This window comes from Cheilinus undulatus, linkage group 6 (genome assembly GCF_018320785.1).
Source record: "Cheilinus undulatus linkage group 6, ASM1832078v1, whole genome shotgun sequence".
NCBI classification, from domain to species: domain Eukaryota; kingdom Metazoa; phylum Chordata; class Actinopteri; order Labriformes; family Labridae; genus Cheilinus; species Cheilinus undulatus.
Window position 1 is genome coordinate 52,140,588 of NC_054870.1, and position 26,237 is coordinate 52,166,824.

At 40.6% G+C, this 26,237-nt stretch overlaps 1 protein-coding gene across 4 annotated transcripts; it reads right to left on the reverse strand.

Annotated features, from left to right (window-relative positions):
- Positions 1-1,039: 1,039 nt before the first annotated feature.
- Positions 1,040-26,237, reverse strand: LOC121511567 (low-density lipoprotein receptor-related protein 2-like). Of its 4 annotated transcripts, XM_041790317.1 has the most exons (25): positions 26,110-26,237; positions 25,760-25,877; positions 21,569-21,661; positions 21,359-21,475; positions 21,116-21,232; positions 20,938-21,048; positions 16,507-16,678; positions 16,322-16,419; positions 10,438-10,563; positions 10,219-10,335; positions 10,016-10,132; positions 9,782-9,907; positions 9,545-9,670; positions 9,323-9,436; positions 9,104-9,214; positions 8,885-8,995; positions 8,682-8,792; positions 8,448-8,573; positions 8,214-8,339; positions 7,995-8,105; positions 5,759-6,125; positions 5,462-5,604; positions 3,439-3,573; positions 3,159-3,304; positions 1,040-1,445 (listed from the first exon to the last, which is right to left on the reverse strand). In XM_041790317.1, the coding sequence occupies exons 1-25, from the start codon at positions 26,167-26,169 to the stop codon at positions 1,278-1,280; spliced, it is 3,267 nt and encodes a 1,088-aa protein (XP_041646251.1). In that variant the 5' UTR covers positions 26,170-26,237; the 3' UTR covers positions 1,040-1,277. The 4 variants fall into 4 exon arrangements, with proteins under 4 accessions (XP_041646251.1, XP_041646252.1, XP_041646253.1 ...); XM_041790318.1 differs by lacking the exon at positions 9,323-9,436; XM_041790319.1 differs by lacking the exon at positions 8,214-8,339.

The following is a 26,237-nucleotide window of genomic DNA, read 5'->3' on the forward strand; positions in this document are numbered from 1 at the left end:
GGCATTTTAATTTGGGAATTTTGTTGGCAAATTTAGAGGAATTTTGAGGAATATTAACAGAAATTTAAGGCAATTTGTTTGGATGTTTGGCTTAATATTCCATAATATTCATGGAATTTTGGGGAATGCATTTGTGCAGTTTTGGGGTATCTTAAAAAAAAATTGGGGAATTTTTTATATATTTTTAGGACTTTTCTTGAAAATTTCTAGATTTCCATGGAAATTTGGGGAATTTATTTGCATGTTTTAGAGAGTTTCACAGGAAGCTTTGGAAAAATTTTACTTTTAAATTTTTTAGTTTTTCATTGGAATCTGGGAAAAGATGTTTTAGGGTATTTGCTTTGAAAATTTCAGGCATTTTAATTAAAATTTGGGAAATGTATTTGTAAATTTCAGGAATTTAACTGGGAATATTGGGGGATGCCGTTCTTAAAACTTTGACAAGTATTTGCAGGAATTTGTTTGGATGTTGTGGTTAATATTCCATCAATTTCATGGAATTTTTGGGGTCTGTATTGTACATTTTGTGTATTTTAAAAGACATTTTAGGGAGATTTTGGTTCTTTTTTTTTTTTTGGACTTTGCTCGGGAATATTCAGGAATTGACATGGAACGTTGGTGAAGTTTTCATGGGTATATTTAGGCATTCTGATAATTTATTTATTTGAAGAAATTTGGATGCCTGTTTAATGGGATCCTTTAAACACATTTACAAATTCTCATAAAATTTTCAGACAATTTCTTTTAAATTTGAGGTAATTTGTGTTGATTTTGTAAGGAATATTTCCCCCCAAAATCAGAACTTTGAGCATAAATGTTCAAGCAAAATGAATTTGCTGTAATTTTTTCCAGTGTTCAAACAGACGTGAACGTGTGAATTCATAATGAAAGAGATTGAAATTTTGAAATGATACTGTCTTACTGATGTGCATAAATCTCCAACAAATAAAGCATTTTTAACCATTTCACTCCTATTCCACAACATTTCCCATCACAGATGATCGTGTTAGCTTCGTTAATAAGAACAGAAGACATTTACTCTTTATGGACTGTCGTGTATCTTTAATTAAAGCTTTGGTCCTGAATACATGTAAAAACATGTTTTGTCATTCTAGCAGATCAAATCTGAGATGAGATTACACATTCCATCCTCAGTAACACAAATGTCTGAGGGATGTAACGGCAGAATTAGAATCAAAAAGTCTTTAAAAATCCAACTCCTGCTCCATAAACCAGATTTAGGCTCCTGCAGCCATGTTTAGAGAATAAAGGTTGTTTTACGCTTGTGCTGCTCGAATTTTTGACCTGATCCAGTCCATGAAGTGGGTGACTCTGGTGTACACCCCGGGTTTGTTCTTCAGTCCGCACTCATCGCCCCAACTCACCAGACCGTAGATAATGTGAGAGTTGTTGTCATTACAGGACAGAGGTCCTCCAGAGTCGCCCTGAAAGACAAAAACAGATGCAAACTCACAAACTGACCCCATATAAGGCTGGATCCACACCAGGTGATATGGGACCATTGTCGACAACATTTGAGGCTCGTCACAGCAGATTATGAGTCTAAATAATCCTCAGATGTGTGGTGTCAACATGATTATTTACAGGTCCTCATTGAGCCAGACCTGGATTATTAAGCCTTTCAGACTTGGATTATTGATCCTCCCAGACATGGATTATTGGGCCTCCTGCACCTGGATTATTGAACCTTCCAGACCTAGATTGATGAGCCTCCAAGACCTAGATTATTAAGCCTCCCAGACCTGGATTATTAATGCTCCCAGACCTGGTTTATTAAGGCTCCCAGACCTGGATTATTGAGCCTCCAAGACCTGGATTATTGAGCCTCCCAGACCTGAATTATTGAGCCTCCAAGATCTGGATTATCAAGGCTCCCAGACCTGGATTATTGAGCCTCCAAGACCTGGATTATTGAGCCTCCCAGACCTGGATTATTGAGACTCCTAGACCTGGATTATTGAGCCTCCCAGACCTGGATTATTGAACCTTCCAGATCTGGATTATCGATCTTCCCAGACCTGGATTATTTACCCTCCAAGACCTAGATTGTCGAGCCTCCCAGACCTGGTTTATCGAGCCTCCCAGACCTGGTTTATTAAGGCTCCCAGACCTGGATTATCCAGGCTCCCTTTACTCAGCGCTCCAACTTTTATTGGTTTCATTGTTTCTTTGGCTTTGAATCTCCCTCAGACAAACAGGCCTCTGCCGACTCTGGTCAGAAGTGTCTGCCTTGGTCAGACATGCTAACTATTTTAGAGACCACATTTGAGGCTCGTCACAGCAGATTATGAGTCTAAATAATCCTCAGATGTGTGGTGTCAACATGATTAATTACAGGTCCTCATTGAGCCAGACCTGGATTATTAAGCCTTTCAGACTTGGATTATTGATCCTCCCAGACATGGATTATTGGGCCTCCTGCACCTGGATTATTGAACCTTCCAGACCTAGATTGTTGAGCCTCCCAGGCCTTGATTATTAAGCCTCCCAGACCTGGGCTATTGAGCCTTCCAGACCTGGATTATCGAGCCTCCCAGACCTGGATTATTGAGCCTCCAAGACCTAGATTGTTGAGCCTCCAAGACCTAGATTATTAGGCCTCCCAGACCTGGATTATTGAACCTTCCAGACCTGGTTTATTAAGGCTCCCAGACCTGGATTATTGAGCCTCCAAGACCTGGATTATTGAGCCTCCCAGACCTGAATTATTGAGCCTCCAAGATCTGGATTATCAAGGCTCCCAGACCTGGATTATTGAGCCTCCCAGACCTGGATTATTGAGACTCCTAGACCTGGATTATTGAGCCTCCCAGACCTGGATTATTTAACCTTCCAGATCTGGATTATCGATCTTCCCAGACCTGGATTATTTACCCTCCAAGACCTAGATTGTCGAGCCTCCCAGACCTGGATTATCGAGCCTCCCAGACCTGGTTTATTAAGGCTCCCAGACCTGGATTATCCAGGCTCCCTTTACTCAGTGCCCCAACTTTTATTGGTTTCATTGTTTCTTTGGCTTTGAATCTCCCTCAGACAAACAGGCCTCTGCCGACTTTGGTCAGAAGTTTCTGCCTTGGTCAGACATGCTAACTATTTTAGAGTTAGTATTCACTCATCAGCGTGTTCCCTGTACTCACCTGGCAGGAATCCACTCCTCCCTGCAGGTGACCAGCACAGATCATAGAATTATCCAGAACTCTGCCGTAAATGACTGGTTCAGAGCATTTCTCCTGATTTATCAACAGCACGTTGGCTTCTAGGAGGTGGTTGGTTCCAAAAGTAGCTGCAGAAAAATGACATTTAACAGTGCAAATCCTCATTAAAACTCACACACGTTTCAGGCTTCTGCAGCTTAGATATCTAAAAGGAAAGTGACAGCTTAGCTTTTTTGGCAGTGTTTCTGAGAAGTGGTCTTACAGTTCTCTGTGTCTCCCCATCCAGAAATGGTACACTCCATCCCATCAGGCAGTGGGCCGTTAGGCAAACATGCTGCCTTCACGAACTGAGTCTCCTTCGCACAAACGCCATTGGAACCCCTCAGCTTCAGCAGAGCTGAAACAGATACAATAAAGGTCATGGTACCAGAAGATGTATGAAATTCATTCATGTTTCCAGAACACGAGCTCAAAGTCAGCATGGTCCATATTTTTGTGCATTTTGTGGATTTTATGTGTTTTGCAGGCGACTCATGCACACTGTCTAGAAGTTTTCAAGGCAATGCATTGTGGGGATGCAGGGATTAACAATGCCTTTTTAAGAATTTGAGTACAAAGTGATGCAACTTTAGCCTGTGCATCCATACTCTACATTAACAACACATCTTCAGTGACAACCTAATATCAGACTGTTTCCCTTTATTCAATTTTTGCTGTTGTTTGAGAGAAAAAAGGGTCAGAAAGTAGCAATGGGTGAGAAGTGCCAAAAAAAATGAGTTACACGTAGTAAAAAATGGTCCAAAAACATGGCAAAAAAATAAGTGAAAAGTGACTAAAATGGGCGAAAAGCAGTCAAGAGTGGCAGAAATGGGCAAAAAAGAGGAAACAAGTGGTATTTAGTGGCAAAAGGCAGCTTAAATGGGTGAAAAGTGATGAAAAAATGTTGAAAAAGGGCAAAAATGGGATAAAAGTGGCAAAAAGAAGTGGCTAAAATGGGCAAAAAATTTTGAAAAAGTGGTATTTAATGACAAAAGGTAAATTAATTGAGTGAAAATGGGAAGAAAAAAATGAAAAAGGGCAAAAATGGGATAAAAGTGATTAAAAAAATGGGTGAGAAGCTGCAAAATAAGTGTCAAAAATTGGGGAAAAAAAAGTAGAGAAAGTGGTATTTAAAGGCAAAAGGTAGCTCAAATGGGTAAAAAAAAAAATGGGATAAAAGTGCCAAAAACTGGGGAAAAAAAGTGGCAAATTGGGCAAAAAAAATGGGGGAAAAAATGGGATGAAAGTGGGAAAAATTTTTAAAAAGTGGTAAAAAATGAGATAAAAGGGCCAGAAATTGGAAAAAAATGTATTTAATGGCAAAAGGTAGCTTAAATGGACAAAGAAGGGATAAAAGTGGCAAAAAGATGGTGGGCAAAAATGGGCAAAAACTAGTATAAAGTGGTATTTTAATGAAAAAAGGTAAATTAATTTGGTGAAAATGAGGAGAAAAAACAGTGAAAAGGGCAAAAATAGGATAAAAGTGGTAAAAAAAAATGGGTAAATAGTTACAAAAAGTGTCAAAATGGGAAAAAGTAGAGAAAAAAGTGGTATTTGATGGCAAATGGTTAGCTTAAATGTATTTAAAAAATGGGATAAAAGTGCCAAAAATTGGAAAAAAAAGTTTCTAAAATGGGCAAAAAAGTGGTATTTAATGGCAAAAGGTAGCTTAAATGGGCATAAATGAGATTAAAGTGGCAACAATTGGAACAAAAGTGGAAAAATTGGACAAAAAAGTAGGAAAAAAGTGGTATTTAATGGTAAAAGGTAGCTTAGATGGATGAAAATTGGCAAAATTAAGACCCAAAAGAACCACAAATAATCACCAAAGAGCCACACATTGACTATCACTGGTCTAAGCTGTGTGTAAATTTCATCAGACATGAAGAATATGTTACACAATACTGAAATTTGTGCAATTGTGCAACATTGTCCAGTTTTAATTTCTTTGGACAAAATCATCAGCAGCATTTAAAAATCTCTGCAAATCCCTGCACATTGTCCATGTTGTACAAAGTAAGTCTACATTTTTTATAATTAAATAACTGACTGATATGGGGAGTGCAGGTCTTCTGTTTTGTTGCTATGGTGTTGACATGATTTGATTTTCACTAGAATCATATCAACATAAAAATTCATGTTTTAAAACATCCTAGGATCTGGTCCAATTTAGACCTTTGTAATAAATCTAATAACCATAGTTGTTTCATATAAAAAAGAGAGAGAGAATGACAGGACTATGTCACCGATGTCGTTGTAGACGGCTGTAGGCGTCTCTCTGTAGTTCTCATGGACAATGACCTCCTGGACGTTAATGATTTGTTCCGTAGGTTGAGTGGTATCCAGAGACAGCGACCCCATCAACACACGCATGTCCTTCCTCGGTAAGCTGTTCAACACAAACAGCGTGGAATGTTAAACCGCCTGGAGCAGGACGGGTGACCTGCTGCTGTGGACCTGCCTGACTCCAACTACTACATTTACAACAATGATAAATAAATAATTATGTTGAGTTGTTATTTAATGGGTGCTTTTGTACTTACATGCAGTGTGCGGCCGTCAGCACCCAGCAGCTATCGATGATGACGCCTCCACAGATGTGTTGGAAGGCCTGGTTGGAGCCCCGCGGTCTCACCTGCAGAGAAACCTGCCAAGGAATCGCACCCGGAGCGACCTTCAGACCCCCGAAGATCCTGGTGATGGGTTTTTTCGGCTGCGGTTTACCACACGTGGTGAACTGCAGAGTTATTGGGTCGGTCACAGGAACAGTGGGTGCAGCAGAAGTGGGCGCCTCCTGGCTGGGTCTTTCGGTGGTCGGGGGTTTGGCGTCTGTTGGTTGAGGACGGGTGGGTTGGGGCGGTGGAGCTGTGGGGCAGGGGGGATCTTGGTCGTCGTCAGTGGATGATGCATCTGGAAACAAAAAAAAGACAACAGTGGAGGTGAGTGAGATGCTGGAGAAGATGAAGACAGTGAAGAGGTTTCTCATTTTCATCAGGAAGTCAAACAAAGTGATCAGCTGTTGAGAAGATTAAAGGGGTATTTCTGTATTTTTGTATTGTATTTTTGTGGCATATGGTATTTGTTAATAGTAATCGGCCTGTTTCATACTGGATGTTTGTTTACTGCGTATCCGCCCCTGCTCACACCATCCCGCCTTCATACGGTCGGTGTCTCCGTGTTGTCACAGTCCAGTCTTTTTATATTAGGTTCACCTCAGTAAGTCTCCTTAAAACTCACCTGAATCACTGTAAGACTGGGCTGGGAAAATTCAGATCAGAAGCATTTAGTACCAGCGAAATCTTAAATTAAAAAGATAAAGTTGGAATTCTAGGAATAAAGTCAGAGTTATGGTGGTACAGTCAGAATTCCTGTAATAAAGTCAGAGTTATGGTGGTACAGTCAGAATTCCTGTAATAAAGTCAGATTTATGGTGGTACAGTCAGAATTCTAGGAATACAGTTAGGATTATGATAGTGCACTCGGAATTCTAGGAATAAAGTCAGAGTTATGGTGGTACAGTCAGAATTCCTGTAATAAAGTCAGAGTTATGGTGGTACAGTCAGAATTCCTGTAATAAAGTCAGATTTATGGTGGTACAGTCAGAATTCTAGGAATACAGTTAGGATTATGATAGTGCACTCGGAATTCTGGGAATAAAGTCAGAATTATAATGGAACAGTCAGAATTATGGAAATAAAGTCAGGATTCAGGGAATAAAGTTAGGATTATGATGGTGCACTTGGAATTCTGGGAATGAAGTCAGAATTGCAGAGGTAAACTTAGAATTCTGGGAATTAAGTTAGGATTATGATGGTACCCTTGGAATTCTGGGGATAAAGTCAAATCCATGATGGTGAAGTCAGGATTCTGGGAATAAAGTTAGGATTATGATGGTGCACTCGGAATTCTGGGAATCAAGTCACAATTATAATGTTACAGTCAGAATACTGGGTATCAAGCCATAACGCCAAGCTACACCTGCGCAGTCCAGCAGACCCAGATTTGTCCCCAAAACGACAACATCTAAGCTAACTAATGCGATCGCTAAAGGGTCACCAGATAAGTGGCTTCAAGACATCCTCGGGGTCGCCTCGATGACCTGTACCCCAGAACACCTATGAGAACTACTGTCACAAGAATCCCTGAACTGTATGACAGCTAAAAAGGCAACTCAAGTGGAGCAGCTGGCCCGAGCTACATTTATTACACTGACCAGAGACCACTGGACATCAGTCAGCAGCTTCAGGTACCTCGAGGTAACAGCACACCTGATCATTCACTTTACAGCACAACTTATTTTCTACCTGATGTGTTTGTCTGCTGGGCTCTACTGCAGTTTATAAATATTATTGATCAGTGAATGAAGACACTCTGATTTTCAAACCACAAATAAGTTTAGAAACTCTGTTTAATATTTCTTCATTTAAACACCATACTTCTACTAATTTATCTCAAACAAAAATGCAAGTAAATGGTAGTATTCTAAATGTTAATTTATTGAAAATAATAAATAAAAGGCACTTTCAAAGTGCTGTACACAAAGTTAAAATAATGAAAATAAACACTGGATAAAAAGAACATTGAAAAATGTAAAAAATTACTGAAACTTAAGACTTGATTAAGTCTTTTAATCAATTGACCGCACCAGTTTTTATATATAAACCCAAAGCAGTCAGGGACCCTGGATGTAGAAGTTACAAAACATGAGCAAGACCAGAGTTAGCCTATCCACCATTGTCTATGGTGGACCTCATGATTGAGTAACGGACTTTCATATACCTGGACAGTTAGCCTCATCAGACCCGTCCAAACAGTCCTCAGCTCCATCACACCACTGCTGTTTAGGAATACAGAATTCGTTCCCACACTGGAAGCCAGAGCAGCCGAAAGCTATGAAAGAGCAAACATGAGCAAGACCAGAGTCAGCCTTCCCTTTTGGAAGAGCATACACCGTCACCTATCGTGGTGCTTATGACTTAGCAAAGGTTGCTCCTATACCTGCACAGCTGGCCTCGTCAGACCCGTCCCCACAGTCGTCATCTCTGTCACATCTCCAGTGTTTAGGAATACAACGTCTGTTCCCACACTGGAACCCAGAGCAGTCAGGGATGCTGGTTGGAGCAGCTACAAAAGAGTGAACACGAGTGAGACCGGAGTCAGCCTTTCCTGTCTGTAGAACAGCCACCATTGTCTATGGTGGACCCCATAATTGAGCAAAGGAGTAGCCAATACCTGCACAGCTGGCCTCATCAGACCCGTCCCCACAGTCGTCATCCCCATCACACCTCCACTGTTTAGGAATACAATGTCTGTTCCCACACTGGAACTCAGAGCAGTCAGGGAGCCCGGTTGGAGGCACTACAAAAGGATAAACACGAGCAAGACCAGAGTCAGTCTTCCCTTTTGGAAGAACATCCACTATCACCTATTATGGTCCTCATGATTGAGCAAAGGTTGTACCTATACCTGCACAGTACGCCTCGTCAGACCCGTCCCCACAGTCATCGAATCCGTCACACCTGGAAAGTTTGGAAATACAGCGTCTGTTCCCACACTGGAACCCAAAGCAGCTGAAAGCTATGGAAGAGCAAACATGAGCAAGACCAGAGTTAGCCTATCCACAATCATCTATGGTGGTCCTTATGACTTAGCAAAGGATTTTCCTATACCTGCACAGTTGGCCTCATCAGATCCATCCCCACAGTCTTCAGCTCTGTCACACCTCTGTTGTTTAGGAATACAGCGTCCATTCCCACACTGGAACCCAGAGCAGCGGCTGGCTATGAAAGAGCAAAAATGAGCAAGACCAGAGTCAGCAGTCCAGGTCGTAAGAGCATCCACCATCACCTATGGTGGTCAGCCTGATTGAGCAAAGGAGTTTCCTGTACCTCTACAGTTGGCCTCGTCAGCCCCGTCCTCACAGTCATTATCACCATCACATCTCCATTGTTTAGGAATACAGCGTCCGTTCCCACACTGGTACTCAGAGCAGCTGATAGCTACAAAAGAGCAAACACGAGCAAGACCGGAGTCAGCCTTTACTGAATGCTGAAAGTCCACCATCATCTATGGTGGTCTTCATGATTGAGCAAAAGGTTTTCCAATACCTCCACAGTTGACCTCATCAGACCCGTCCCCACAGTTGTCTTTTCCATCACATCTCCACTCTTTAGGCATACAGGTTCTGTTCCCACAATTGAACATTCGAATGCAGGTGATAGCTATGGAAGAGCAAACATGAGCAAGACCAGAGTCAGCATTCCCTTTTGGAAGAGCATCCACCATCACCTATGGTGGTCCTCAAGATTGAGCAAAGGTTGTTCCTATACCTCCACAGTTGGTCTCGTCGGATAGCTCCCCACAATCGATATCTCCGTCACACCACCACTGTTTAGGAATACAGCGTCCACTTGCACATCTAAATCCAGGGCAGTCAGGGACGCTGGTTGGAACAGCTACAAAAGAGCAAACATGAACAAGACTGGCGTCAGCTTCCTTTGTCAGTGGAACATCCACTTTTCTAATCTATGGTGGACCTCATGAATGAGCAAAGGATTTTCCTATACCTGCACAACTGGCCTCGTCAGACCCATCCCCACAGTCGTCATCTCCATCACATTTCCACCGTTTAGGAATACACTTTGTGTTCCCACACTGGAACCCAGAGCAGCGAGGGATCCTGGTTAGAGCAGCTATAAAAGAGTGAACATGAGCAAGACCAGAGTCAGCCTTTCCTGAAAAGCTGAAAGTCCACCGTTATCTGTGGGGGCCTCATGGTTAAGCAAAGGTTGTTCCTATACCTGTACAGTTTGCCTCGTCAGCCCCGTCCTCACAGTCGCTGCATCTCCACTGTATGTAAACACAGTGTCTGTTTTTACACATAAACCCAGTGCAGTCAGGTACCCTGGATGGATCAACTACAAAACATGAGCAAGACCAGAGTTTAGCCTTTCCACCATTGTCTATGTTGGACCTTATGATTGCGTAAAGGATTTTCCTATACCTGCACAGTTGACCTCATCTGACCCGTCCCCACAGTCATCATTTCCGTTACACCTCTGCTGCTTAGTAATACAGCGTCCGTTCCCACACTGGAACCCATAGCAGCTGGTGTCTATGACTGAGCAAACACGAGCAAGACCAGAGTCAACCTTCCCTTTTGGAAGAGCATCCACAGTCACCTATGGTGGTCCTCATGATTGAGCAAAGGTTGCTCCTATACCTGCACAGTTGGCCTCGTCAGACCCATCCACACAGTCGTCCTCGCTGTCACACCTCCACTCTTTAGGAATACAGCGTCCATTTGTACATGTAAACCCAGGGCAGTCAGGGACGCTGGTTGGAGCAGCTACAAAAGAGTGAACATGAGCAAGACCAGAGTCAGCTTTTCCTGTCTGCAGAACATCCACCATCGTCTATGGTGGACCTCATGAATGAGCAAATGATTTTCCTATTCCTGCACAGCTGGCCTCGTCAGACCTGTCCCCACAGTCGTCATCTCTGTCATACCTCTGCTGTTTAGAAACACAGAGTCAGTTCCCACACTGGAACCTGAGCAGCTGGTAGCTCCGAAAGAGCAAATGTGAGCAGGACCTGGACAGCCCCCCCCACACCCAGAATACCCACTGTGCCAGGGGCTTCATTATCCATGGAGGTCTTATTCTAGACTTTTTTTCTCCAGTTATCAGGCTGCTCTAAAGAGGGAATGATCTATAAAAGAACAATGAATGCTTGTTCATCCAATTTCAGTCTTTACCATTAGAGGTCCCCCAAAGTCAGCTTATGACGTAGAACCGAGTAATATCTTACTTCTACTTTGTCCTACTATCTTTTACTATCTTATAACTGATGTGTCCGTCTGTGTCGATTTGCATGCATGTTTATTAGAAAGGAAGGCATCTAATGTTGAATATGAACCTCTCTTTTTATAGTGTGTATGAAGTTGATGCTGTGAATATTATTCTACGCTCTATAAACGTAGGATCATTACACATCCACATTCATCGCTGCAAGTCCCTGTGCCCACATTCTCCAAACAGTCAGACTGCCCCTTATTTCTGATTCTTTTGTTATTCAATGGACGGGATCTCGAGGCGCAGCCAAGGGAAAGAGGGTTTCCATTTCGTAGACCTCAGAATTTCATCCCTGCTTTTTTCAGAAGGTGTGGTTCTGTTCGCTTCTTCAGCTGAGGTCCTCCAGCAGGCACAGGGATGGGGTTGCGGCTGCATGCAAAGTGGTCTCCAAGCCTTCAAGTCTGATGCCATGGTTCTCTGCTGGAAAATGGCAGATTGATCCCTCCAGGTGAGGTTAATCTCCGCCTCAAGTGAAGGAGTTCAAGTATCTTGGCGTCTTGTTCAAGGGTGAGGGTAAAAGGGAGCGCGAGTAGGAGTAGTAGCGCACAGTAGAAAACATTTCCTCCACCATGTCTGCTGCAACAAGCCACTAGGATCTTTACAGATGACGTCGCACAGCAGTGGAGGACCCCCTGTGGAGTGCAAGAGATGATTTCTGCATAGAAAAACTACCGAAAGGCTATGTTTGAGCTGTTTAGATGATGCCAAGCATTAAAAGTGTAAAAATAAAAAAAAAATGCATTCTTAGACTACTTTTGTGTTCTAAAGGTAGTGAAATATTCAGGCAAAAATAAAAGTTCTGTCCAGTTTTGTCATGGTTTACACCACGTTTCCCAAACCTTTTTTTTTCCAGTGACACACGTTTTTAGAACACAGGAGCCGTTTGCAACACAAGTTTTTTTTTCTGTACTTTATTGCTTGTCAAGTCAGCCTTTTGCACCGCTCTTGGCCGGTTGGTGGAACTGATGGCCAGCGCTAGCTTGGATGATATCAACTCTGGACTATATCTGGTCTTGACCTGGCCCTTTTAGTTTTATTAGCCTGAAGCGGGCTACTTTACCTTCATTATATATAATTTTGTTAATTGCTCAGTCCCTTGGGAAATCCGTCTCTTTTCTTTAGAGATCAGATAACTTGACCCAGATCGGTAGAGCTGGATATTTGGCTCCCAAATGGCTCTTCATTTGGTACCAGTTTGGCTTCCAAAATGTGGATTAAATAATGACAAAAGGATGGTGGAAAGGAAGATGATGTGTGAAACACATCCATCATCTGGTGTGTCAGGTTATCCATGCACAACTTTTTACTAAAAATGTATTATTATCTATAAATTAACATTTAGAATACTACCATTTACTTGCATTTTTGTTTGAGATAAATTAGTAGAAGTATGGTGTTTAAATGAAGAAATATTAAACAAACTAGAGTTTCTTAACTTATTTGTGGTTTGTAAATCAGAGTGTCTTCATTCACTGATCAATAATATTTATAAACTGCAGTAGAGCCCAGCAGACAAACACATCAGGTAGAAAGTAACTTGTGCTGTAAAGTGAATGATCAGGTGTGCTGTTACCTCGAGGTAGCTGAAGCTGCTGACTGATGTCCAGTGGTCTCTGGTCAGTGTAATAAATGTAGCTCAGGCCAGCTGCTCCGCTTTAGTTGCCTTTTAAGCTGTCATACAGTTCAGGGATTCTTGTGACAGTAGTTCTCGTAGGTGTTCTGAAGGACGGGTCATCGAGGCGACACAGATGATGTCTTGAAGCTCCTTGTTGTCAACGATGTCCATGGTCTGCAGTCTCTGGCGACCCATTAGCAACTGCAGAAGTTAGCTTAGATGTTGTTGTTTGGGGACAAATCCAGGTCTGCTGGTCTGCGCTGGTGTAGCTTGGCGTTATGGTTTGATCCTGTGTAGTTGTTAGCATCTTTGCTAACATTAGCAACATGAGCTATCATGCTTGATCCCCTATTGTTGTTAGCGTCTTTAGTAATATTAGCAACATTAGCTATAATGCTTGATCCCCTGCTGTTGTTAGCATCTTTGCTAACATTAGCAATATTAGCTATCATGGCTTGATCCCCTGCTGTTGTAAGTGTCTTTGCTAACATTAGCAACATTAGTTATCATGGCTTGATCCAGCATTGTTGTTAGCTTCTATGATAACATTAGCAACATTAGCTATCATGCTTGATCCCCTATAGTTGTTAGCATCTTTGCTAACATTAGCAACATAAGCTCTCATGGCTTGATCCCCTGCTGTTGTTAGCGTCTTTGCTAACATTAGCAGCATTAGCCATAATGCTTGATCCCCTGCTGTTGTTAGCATCTTTGCCGACATTAGCAACATTAGCTATCATGCTTGATCCCCTGCTGTTGTTAGCATCTTTGCTTACATTAGCAACATTAGCTATCACGGCTTGATCCTGCATTGTTGTTAGCAATTTTGCTAACATTAGCAACATTAGCTCTCATGGCTTGATCCCCTATTGTTGTTAGCATCTTTGCTAACATTAGCAACATTAGCTATCATGCTTGATACCCTGCTGTTGTTAGTGTCTTTGCTAACATTAGCAAAATTAGCTCTCATGGCTTGATCCCCTGCTGTTGTTAGCATCTTTGCTGACATTAGCAACATTAGCTATCATGCTTGATCCCCTGCTGTTGTTAGCATCTTTGCTTACATTAGCAACATTAGCTATCACGGCTTGATCCTGCATTGTTGTTAGCAATTTTGCTAACATTAGCAACATTAGCTCTCATGGCTTGATCCCCTATTGTTGTTAGCATCTTTGCTAACATTAGCAACATTAGCTATCATGCTTGATACCCTGCTGTTGTTAGCGTCCTTGCTAACATTAGCAACATTAGCTATCATGCTTGATACCCTGCTGTTGTTAGTGTCTTTGCTAACATTAGCAACATTAGTTATCATGGCTTGATCCAGCATTGTTGTTAGCTTCTTTGATAACATTAGCAACATTAGCTGTCATGCTTGATCCCCTGCTGTTGTGAACATCTTTGCTAACATTAGCTATAATGCTTGATAAAAATAATAATACATTTTATTTATTAAGCGCTTTTCATAAATCTCAAAGACACTGTACAAAGCAGAAAGATAAAATCACATTAAACAAACTATAAAAACAACAAAGTCAACACAAGAAAATCAGCAACAGTCAACATTAGCTATCATGACTTGACCCACTGTTGTTGTTGGTGTCTTTGCTAACATTAGCAACATTAGCTATCATGACTTGACCCACTGTTGTTGTTGGTGTCTTTGCTAACATTAGCAACATTAGCTATCATGGCTTGATCCCCTGTTGTTTGTGCCTTTGCTAATATTAAAACATTAGCTATCATGGCTTGAGCCTGTGTTGTTGTTTGCAAACATTAGCTTTTAATCTTTTCACCCTAGGGACGTTAACATCTGCGCAGGAGGACTACGGGAAAAAGTTGTGGTCAAACTTAGTCATATGATTAAATTGCGTTATTTATTTTTTTTAATGCGTTAAGCTTTCCAGATTTATCACAAGCATTAACATGTTAATATTATATATTTAAAGCTTTTAGATTCATTATTTAAAATTTTAAGTCATGTTTTGACCTTTTCAAGTAATTATTTTGTTTTATCTCGTATTTTCAATTTCTTACCTTGACTTCATAATCCCATAGTTTGACCTTTTAGACTCACAATTTAGAATTTTGAATCATATTTTGACTTTTCATTTCATGATTACAAGTTTTATTTCATATTTTGACCTTTTAAACTCATACTTTTGACTTTCTTTCTAATATATTTGCCTGTAAAAAAAACCATTATTTTTCAATTTCAATTTCATGTTTTGACCTTTTTTAACCCCCTAACGCCTGACAACACAAATAATAGCCAGAAAATCTTTTTTTTTTTTTTTTGGAACTGAAATGTTCATTTAACTTTCTACTTAAATTTTTAAAAACTCAAAATTTCCATAAAATTTAACAATTACATTTTTAGTATCTCATTTTATTCATTAGGTGTTTTTGGTTAACTGATAATCCACTTGGGGGCATTTTTATCATTTATCAGATTGTATTCATAAGTTTTTTTGAGTAATTTATTGAATATATTGATTACAAAGAGGTTTCATAAAAGTATGTATCAAATATGTGACAACAGGTGTTAAGGGGTTAACCAATAAATTAACTTTTCTCAGATTATGAAGCTTTAAACTTATCTTTTTTACCTTTTTAACCTCAAAATCATTTATCATCAGTGCAAAGTTTTGTTTTGTTTTGTTTTGTTTTGGGTTTTTTTTTCATCCTTTATTACTGTGAAAATGAGGTTGACAGTTTACGGTTAAAAAGGTGACCCTGTTAGGCCCTCAGGTTATACCTGAATCCAGAATCTGGCCCCTGCTGTAATTGGGTTCAACACCCCTGTTTCATATGTAGAAGGAGCTCCGCTAGCCTCTCAGCTCCCCCAGACTCTGGTCCCCCTTCATTGGATGACGATGCTAGGATGTATGTTTGTAGAACGTAAGTTAAAATTTTCTGATAATTGCAGTGTTCAGAACCATTTAGAGCTGTGAAGTACTAACTTTCCTCCATTTCCATTCATTCCTCATGGCTGTCCACAACTTCCTGACCCCCAACCGAGTTCACGATTTCAAACCTATTGATCCCGGCTGTTGTGGTTACTTGTTGCTGTTGTTGGTACGTGTTGGTGTCATGCAGGTATCTCGAGCCTCACTCTGGCTCTGGGCATCTCTAGCTTCTAGCTTTGTGTTGCTGCATTTGCAGGTGATTAGAAAGTTTTGATGTAGAGTTCACGGTAGTGGAGATTTGATTCAGTTTAAACTTCACCATCACATTCTTGTCCTTTTATGCAACAAATTCAAAGTAGTGTTCCTGTCCACTCCTCCTCGGACTCAAGCAAATGTGTCACTCACCTGAATCCACAAGTGTTGCATTATAAGGGACGGTTGAGTTTTACAGGTAGTAGGAGGATTTACAGTAATGCCAGTACTGAGACTTTTTTTTTTTACAGTAATAGTTATATAATTATTAAGTTAGCTGCAGTAACGCTAACACCACTGTGCTACAGACAGGTACTTTGTACTGCTTTTCACCCAACACTGTCAATGACTACTTTAAAGTGATTTATTTTGTTGTTTTTATCCTTTCTCGATTCCATCACTTTATTGACAGCTAATCTTTGGGTTTCTCTTTTCAGTTAATAAGGTAACAAAGGTGTCTGTGGTTTTAAAGCCCACCTGTTGTATCGCTGCACTTGGTGACTTTGCAATAGTCCCACAGTAGGCGGCATCCTCTCCTGAAGAAACACCACGGCATGTTCTCTCCGTCCGGGTTCCTGAGTCAGAGTAAATGTCTGATTAAGCACCATGTTGTAGATTTTTCACTCTGATTTCTTATTTTTTGAGTCTTATTTCCTCCTGACCTGCAGAAGTTATGAGGGCCGAGTCCATCTTTGTCCTCGAAGGAGTTGAAGGGATTGACGCCGCTGTCCAGGATGAAGTGATTGTTCCAGTGGAGACATTCATCTCCGTCGTCGGTCTCACTCACGTTCCCTCGATAAGACTCGCCATCGTCCACGAAGCAGTCATCAGGGCCTGAGACAAAAAAAAAAACAGTCTGAGATACTGCTTGGTTTCAACATCTGTGCTCAGTAATCAGACCAGACATTGGTGTTTGTGTTCACACCTTGCATTAAGAGTATGTCTTCAGTGACGACCTGCCTTTTATGTAAATGAAGGCCCATACACGAATTTCATGTGATTTTCCAATTGTTATTACTATTACATTTGCAAGGATTTATTACTTTTGTGGGAAGTAAAAAAAAAAAAAAAAAAAAACACCACACAACAGGAAGTTATCTCCAGTCTTAAAACTTTCGTAGAGCCTTGAATCTTAGCACAAAATTTTAGAATGAGACAAGGACAAGACTGATATCAGTTTTGGCAAATTCTGCAAGGGGTACTTCATGAATTAAACCCTCAGAGGAGGTAACCTGACACTCCAGATGGATTTGTTTCAACATCCATCTGAAAAACCTTCAATACTAAGCATTTGGGAAAGAGCAGAGGATTTGAAAGAAAAAACCTGGAGTGTGATTGGATGAATGTTCTGTCTGTCACATCTTTATGAGCTAATCAGAGCAACAAAACACGTGACATAGCTGCGACAGAGGTGCGCATGCGGTTGCACAGCTACCGAGGAGTAACCCAAAGCATGTTGACTGTACACGTCAGTATACGATTTTTGTCGTTTTTGAAAAGAAAACAACTAACTGCTGTACTTTGTTTTTCTTTTAATGAAGAAATGTTGTCAAGTTCTGATAAAACTGGCACTTTTGCAGCATCCACGCTAATCTGTTCCGCATTAATGCACCGGCCTCTTGTTGCTGCTTGCTTACGTCACGACCCCGCCGTGCCTGAAAGTACTGCCCCTCATCGCTGATTGGTCCTGTCACTTTCTAACCAGGCCCAAACAATTCAGACGGGAGCTTTGCAAGATGGATTTGCCAGTGAAAAACACTGAAATGAGTGTATCCATCTGCTTGCAAGGTTACAGTGGAACTTCATCTGATCCAAATTTAAGTTATTTTAAAGTTCATAGAGAGCTGACAAAATAACATTCCTGCAGATGATGTATGGGCTGTTGTTAGAGCCTTTGCACACTGGGTCCGTTGATTTCATCCGAAAAGGACAAAATCAACAGACGTTATAAAAGAAAGTACATCATAAAAGAAAATTGAGCTCATGTTGTTCTAACCATGTTTGCACACTGACGCCAAAATTTTCATCTGTCAGATTTTTGTTGCTTGATTTTATGCAAAATTTTGCATCAGTCCAAGTCATTTAAATGCGTGACTGATGATTCAAAACAGTTCCCACTGCTTCCTCCCCCGCCCAACCCCTCCTCTCTCTCCCCATTCTCTCTCTTACACCAAATCTCACTTTGAACACCAGTTTGCTTTTTTATCATGTGGATATCAACCATGGAAATATAACAGATGGTTGATTGATAATTCAGATCAACCCCTGTTGCTTTATTCTCTCTTGCTTGCTCACCCCTGCCCAGCCCCTCCCTCTCTCTCCCTTTCTCTCCCTCTCTCGCACCTAAACCTCACTGCAAATAGTAGTTTGCTGGTGTAGGTACCAGATGTGCTCGGCTGGTCAGATCAGCTCGGGGTGCTGCGCCTGTTGATGACGTCACGCTATATGATTGGCTGGAAGTTGGCAGGATGATGCAGAAGATTGTGGTTGGTCCAGATGAATTACAAAACAGTTTGTAGTTCTTCGGAGAAAACATGGATGAATTTTACGAAGAAATCTCTCACTACTTGAAAAAAGGAATAAAAGCAAAAATATCTATTGATAAATAGAGATCCTGAGTACATCTTTTTTCTTTTTCATTTAGAAAAGTTAACATATACAATTAAAGCCATCTCAAAATTACAGTAGAGTAAGTTGTTATTCTCTGTACTACATGGAGACAAAGGTTCGAGGTGAATTTTTTTTTCTTTTTCATTTACAAAAGTTAACATATACAATTAAAGCCATCTCAAAATTACAGTACAGTCAGTTGTTATTCTCTGTACTACATGGAGACAAAGGTTCGAGGTGAAGTGAATGAACAAACAGAAATAAAGACAACAGTAAGGGGCTTTAAACCGAGCACATCTGACTTTTATTAAATGGGGCGCAATGCTTTAAACCGAGCACATCTGTAGTTTGTAGTTTGTCCGAGTGGAGTTGCCGTAGTGTGACGTCATTGACAGGCACAGGACCCCGAGCCGATCTGGCAACCCGAGCACATCTGGTACCTACACCCATAGATAGCTATAATAAAGGCTAGATGTCTTATGGCGGAGTCTCTGACATCATCACCGGCGGCCATCTTAACACAGGCAAGCTCTCTGGCGGAATATGTGGCACCTGAGGGAAGGTGAGTGATCTGCACAAATGTAAATACTCTTATCTCGCTGAAATCTTAACAGATTTACAAACGGTTTGGTTTCTAACGTTATTAACGTCTGTAAGATATTACAATACTAGACTATATTAAGGATAATCGTTTGTCCTCCATGTGTATACCTCCACAGTAGTCTAGTTCTCTCTAGAGGGTGGGGATTTCAACATGCAGCATTTCTTGATGTATATTTGTAAAGAGAAATCTTGTACCTATTTTTTATTGCAAATAAATGTCACATTTATAAAATATCACTAATATAATACAATATTTAGAATTATTACTTGTTTAAACTAAACAAGTAATAATTAAAATTATTTTATCATATTAGTAATATTCCTATTATAAAAGTATATATACATATCTCATGTTGCCATTCTGTACGCTGAGTTTTAGTAGCTCATATATTGATTTGACACAAATACCTTGTGTGTGTGTATATTCATTGCACCTATCTGAAGTCCAATGGGGAAATAAGTAGGTGATCCCAAACTTTTGACCATAAGTGTAACATAATTATCCATAAGTGCAGTGTTATAACTACACCTCTGACGTTTGTAACAAACCAAACCATTTGAAAATAGGTAGAAAATTGAGCAAGTTATGGTTATTTAAAAAGTACATGCACCACTACTACACAATGTTATGGGTGAGCGAGCTGGCTGTGGCAAGATGGCCGCCAGTGCGGACGTGCGACTCCATTGGCGGGCAGTGCAGACGAGACACCTAGCCTTTATTATAGATATCTATGCCTACACCGGTGTATAGAGTGGTGCAGGAATGAGTCCTAAAACGCGGAAGTGAGTTAGCATTTTAGCACTTCTGGTTCCCTCGTCTGAAAGTTTCTGGGAATTTTGAATGAGTTTTCGGTTAAATGCCTGAAATAAAGTCTGTGGTGAACACAAGCTCTAGAGAGTTTAGCATGTTATCCTACGACATAAAACACATCTTAAACGTGCCCCACTTTTGAATTGTGTTTCTTTTCATGTCTTAATAAAGGTGGTTGCTAAAAGATAGCTAACAAGGACTACATACGTCATCATCCGAAGTGCAGCAACTGAACCTGCCGTTCAGTTGTATCCGCATGTGATGACGTTAAATTTAGTCGACCGTGTTGTAGTTCAATATAGCATGACGTTAGCTTTTCACTTTAGACGGATTAACGATCTAGATATGATGCTTATAATATCAGTTTATGAAGATTATCTGTATGAACAAAACGTGTAAGTTTTATAAACTTCAATTGGACACGGAGCTTATTTTCAGCAATAATCCAAAAACCCACTGAAAAATCCCATAGGCTCGACGCCGAGGGAACCCATGCTACGGGAACTTCCGGATTGCCTACAAAGTTACGTCACGACTGCACCACTCTATTATGTGGATATCAGATATGGAAATATAACAGACAAAAGCAGAAGTTCGTAGCCGACTCACAGGTCATAGCAGAGGCTGAATTAAAAAGTTACTCTTCATTTCTCCAACTTGGCTCAGTGCTTTGATGCATGAGCGGGTGCTGTATGAAGCTTTCTGTCAGGATGGATCCAGTGGGATTTTAAAGGCGTGACAGAGCCACATGATCACAATACGAAACTATTCCCCACAGTCTACGAATTTTTGAGTTGAAGGCAAATAAAAATGCATCAGACCCAGTGTGCAAGGTCTGAGTGCCTGACGTTTTTTCGGATTACGGATCCGAATAAAACACATCCGAACATAACGGACCCAGTGTGTTAAGATCTTAAGAGGAAGGACATAAGGTCGTCACTGAAGGGACCTTTGGATGTTATGCCCCCTCCTGGTCTCAGTTTCCCACTCTATCTGCTGGCCTATTTTATGACAAAGACAAAAAAATCCCCAAATCTCTAAAGGAAAAAAAAATGTGAGCAGGATTTACCAACTTGGCAGAATCGTCCTCTGTACCCTGGAGGACACTGGCAGTCAAAGTTGTTCCCATCCCTGGTGCACGTTCCTCCGTTCTGACACGGGTTCGGCTCACACACTGAATCTGCAGAGGAAAACCGTTTTAGGAAATGCAGAAATTTGTGCTTCAATGAGTTTAGTTGAGAACTTACATGTTCTGCAGTCTGGCGGCTGGAAAGGCGCTCTGCATTTGCACTCATAGTACGGGGGGGTCGAGGTCAGCACGCACTCTCCATGCCCACACATCCCCCTCCTACAAATCTTCGGACCTGAGAGGGCAAACCACAAGATTATTTCTCATGTGCATTATTTGTGCAAACTCCTGCACCAATGGAAGTGTTTTTGTAGCTCTTTATTTTAGGGAGACCTGATTAAGTATTTTTTTTTAAACAAACCTGTCTTGCATTTCTTCCCCTTGAACGGTTCTTGGCAGTCACATTTGAATTTCCTAGTTTGTCCGTCTTTCTGCTTACACACCCCGTAGTTGTGGCAGGGGTTTTGGTTACACACGCCTGAGAGAGAAAGATGGAGATGAAATTAAAGAGGGCATGGCAAAGCCTTCACAGACAACAATGTGAATGAGCTGAATGAGTCTTTTCTCTCACCTGTAGGCTCCTGGATATCATACAGCCATTCATTTTTATCATCATCCTCCTCCTCTTCATCCTGGCCAGCTCCGTCAGAGATCGCACAGACGTCTGAAAGCACAGGGACAAGGCAATGATGTCTTTCTGTCATAACACATAAAGCCCGCTCATATTTCTGATTTAGCGGCGAGATATCCACTGGTGTTAGCAAGACAGATTCATATCAATATAATTATATAGGCCATTAGGTAAGCAAACATCGCCATGGTTACTCAGAGACAAATCATAAACTTACTGCTAGTTTACCACAGAATGAGTAATTAACTACACACAGTAACAAGCTACCAGTAACATGGATGAGAAAATCTACCAGCAAGACTGAAAGCAAAGATACAGGATTATTCTGTGTTTATTTAAATACCAGGAAGTTATGACAGAAATCATGAAACATGCAACCTGTGCAAAAACAACACAACCAACCTCCATCTATACAAAACACCAAGCTAATTAGCAGTTGGCACCAACAGCTAGGCTGCTCATTAGCAACATATTCAAGGCCAGGAGGAGCCACTTCAGGGAAATTCAATTTGCATGTAGTTTATAAAAAATATTTCTTTTTTTGTTTCTTTTATATAAATCAGGTCTATATCTATATTAAAATATTAGTGCAAAAGAAGTTTAAAAAAGTAAATGCATATTATTTTATTTCTATTTATTTCTGGTGTCCATTTTTGGTTACGGACAATCGGAGTGTAACTGTGTATCTTGCCCCTCCTGAGGGTTAAAATAAATGCATTGAAATCTTAGCTAAGGGTTTTTGTTTATTGTGGATTAATTTGAACAATTATACCTCCAGAAAACCCTTATGAAGACAAACTTTGACCTCAGAAATTATCCACTGCAAGTCACATTAATCAGTTTGTTTCCAGCACTTAAACAGTTGGCTTTCATTGTCAACCTTTATTTTATTACTGGATATTTTCATTGCCCTTATTTGCATTTTTTGCCACTTTTAATCAATTTTTACTGCTTTAAGCCCATTTTTGTCACTTCTTTTTGCCACTTTTTATTTACCATTATCTTATTGCCCCTTTTCCCGTTTTTTACTCTTTTATCCTCTTTGTTGCTATTTTTGCCACTTTTCACCCATCTAAGCTGCCTTTTGCCACTCTTTCTCTTTTTTGACACTCTGCTGCTTTTTCCCATTCTCCCACCTTTTGCTGACTGTTTTAGTCACTTTTCACTCATTTTTTGGTCATGTTTTTGCCAGTTTTCTGCCCTTTTGTCACTTTTTATCCACATTTTTGTCACTTTTCTTAACACTTTTATGCCTGCTTTGCCATTTTTCACCCTTTTTTGCCACTTGTTGACCATTTTGCCCCCTTTAACTTAGTTTATTGCCACTTTAACCTATGTTTGCCATTATTATTATTATTATTACTGTAGAGCCTCAACAACACAGAGATTTTAAAAAAGCGTATATTTAAAGCCAAAGAGATACACTTTTTGATTTTTATTTTTTCATGAATTATTTGTGTTTTGAAAGGCAGCAACTGTTTAAAAACACTAACAATGAAAGTTTGTGGGAAAAATACAATAAAACCTTGGATTATAAATGTGATTTTATACATCCATATTGTTTGTGAATAAATTAGACATAATAATTGAGAAACTGAGTTTTTTCTTCAGACTACACCATCAAAATCAATGATTGTTGCATCCCAAATTGTCCCACTGTTCATATGTCATCCATCAATATATCTTTGTCAGGTGACAGATAATAGAAATGCAGAAGAAGATACAGGAGGAGGTAGAGCAAGAGAAGCTGGAGGAGATGGAGGAGGTAGAGGAGGAGATGGAGGAGGTAGAGGAGGAGATACAGGAGGAGGTAGAGGAGGAGAGACTGGAGGAGATGGAGGAGGTAGAGGAGGAGATACAGGAGGAGGTAGAGCAAGAGAGGCTGGAGGAGATGGAGGAGGTAGAGGAGGAGATGGAGGAGGAGATACAGGAGGAGGTAGAGCAAGAGAGGCTGGAGGAGATGGAGGAGGTAGAGGAGGAGATGGAGGAGGAGATACAGGAGGAGGTAGAGCAAGAGAGGCTGGAGTCTCACAGGTGAGGCTGAAAGAACAAAGGTATGTTAGTCATGAGATTGAGCACTGTGACAAATGTTAGGGTAATGATAATCTTATTTTTATATCTTATTATAGCTCATTATAGTTTATTTTTACTCCAAAATTAGGTATAATTTTATGTAAATGAGGTCTATTGATCATACCCCCTGTAGTCAAACCAGTTGTGTCCACCCCACCTCTGAAATCAAAATGTTGTCCATGCCACATGGAATCAAAAGCAGGAGTATACGCAAAAGTGTTTTGCCGTATTGGCGTTTCATCCACATGGAAACTGTGTTTGGGTGACTGTAAACAACACTTTTTGAAACCGGGTCCAAGTCAGAGTGCATAAATCTGTAAACGACTACCGTTTTGTCTCCATGTGGACGGCCAACCACATCTTTCTTGAAAAGATTACGTCACATAAACCATAGCCAACTTATCCTGCATGCTCATATCAAACCAAAACAACAATGGCGGACTACAGGGTTGTGTTGGTGCTGCAGAAGCTACTGAGCTTGTTATGGCTTTGACAGTAAAATCTGACACTCCATTACCACCACCATGAACAGCATATACCAGATGTTCTTAAATCCACCGCGGAGAACAACCAGAAGGGCAACTAGAAGAAAATTTGGGGCAGTTTTCTGTGATGTTCTTCTCTCTTTTGGTGCATTTCCATGGCAGCAATACAGCGCCACAAACAGGCTTGGCATATATACTACAGCGTTTCCAATTGTTTTCAGAGGTTCCGTGGTTACACGGATATTTCCTGAAATGGTCCCGTATTTACAGAAAACCTTTTCAAAACGAAACAGCAATATATCGTTGTTGTCTCCGTGTGGACGGGGCCTTAACCTGCATCTTTGGTTACCGATGGGGTTTTCTCCTTGCCTTATGCTTTCCTTAATGGCGTAGGAGGGGCAGGAACGTGTTTCTGCTTCATGTCTTTCACTTCAGCTCAGGGCGTCCCAGAACAGCCACACCGCCAAATATGAATAACAGCAGTAAGAGCAAAATGACTGAACTAAAATAACCACTAACTTTCATGTTAAATGTCTTGAAAAAGCTTAGATTCTGCATTTAGCTGATTAAATAAAGCATATGCGTCTGAGTTTGTAAATATAAATTTGAATCGTGATTAAAAATATATATATATTTTGTTTTGTTAAAGCATAGGTTTTTACCATAGTTCAGTGGTTCTCAACTTTGGGGTCGGGACCCCCTTGGGGGTCATGAGATACTGAGACAGGGTCTCCAGATGCCTTAAAAAACTAAGAATATATTTTAAAAGACACTGTTGCCACTTTACACCAATTTTGTAAAATTTTGACCCATTTTCATAATTTTTTTTTCCCACCAATTTTAACGAATTTCTGTCATTTAACACCTATTTCTGTAGTTTTAAACTCTTTCCACCACTTTTTTCTGCCTGTTTTTGCCACTTCTAAACCAATTCTTGCCACTTAAAGGTGCAGTGTGTAAAATTTAGCCCAGTAGCATTTAGTCAAACAAACAAACTTGGTAAAACGAAACATGATGTCTATAGGTAGGTCTATCCTAATTAGTGTTTATCCACCTGAAAAAAATGTGTGGTTTTTTTTATATATTAACTCAGAATAAGCGATCTATTCATACATGGGGAGGGTCCCCTCCTTGGATGCCGCCATTTTGATTTTTTGATTTTTTTTTTTTTTTTATAAGAGTGGTTATTTTTCAGGTTAGAAATGAAATATGGATACCACAGCTTAACTTTAAAATGGACCATGGTTTGTTGACCTCCATGTTTGGCTGTGTGCCAGAAAGCCATCCCCCCCCTTATGGACAGCCTTGTCTCCACATGACTGTGCTAGAATGTTCTTGGCTGTGTTCAACCACCTTCAGGTACAGTGGGGGTCCCCTGTCTCGTGCACCTTTATTTTGGGGGCGGTGGGCTGAAAAGGTTGAGAACCCCTGCCATAATTGACTTGAGAGTATCCTGCAGTTTAATAAATTGTTATGAATAACATTCATAACAACCCACAGACCTGTCCCGGGTCTGAGGGTTATCTCTGCCTTACTGTAAACCTTTACCCTGGAAATAAAAGCCTGCAGTTACCTTGAATGATGTCTTCGAAGCGGCCTTTCTTCTTCTTGTCGTGATGCCCGGGACCGTGGTGCTCGTGATCATGATGCCGATGACCGTGGCGATGCTTCTTGTGCTTTTTAGGTTTCAGCTGAAGTGTTATTAATACACAGGTCAGAATAAAACAAATCTGTGCAGCTGTATGGTAGAATTCCTTCTATATCTATCAAACATTATAATGATAAAAATGAAGACTTTTCAAAACCAACATGAACGATAAGTACATGTTTTTTATTTACTGCAAAGTGCATGATCAGTCTTTCCACTCCTAAACATCAGCACATTCCTGCACACATATTTCTAATAACACAGTGAATACGTACTTCAGCCGGTACGAGGAGCACCGCTAAGAGGAGGAAAACCAAGCAGATCTTCAGCCTCATGACTGCAGCCCATAAGAAAACACCACCGGAGTGAAATGAGAGCGTGCCGTCTGTCTGATCAAACACGA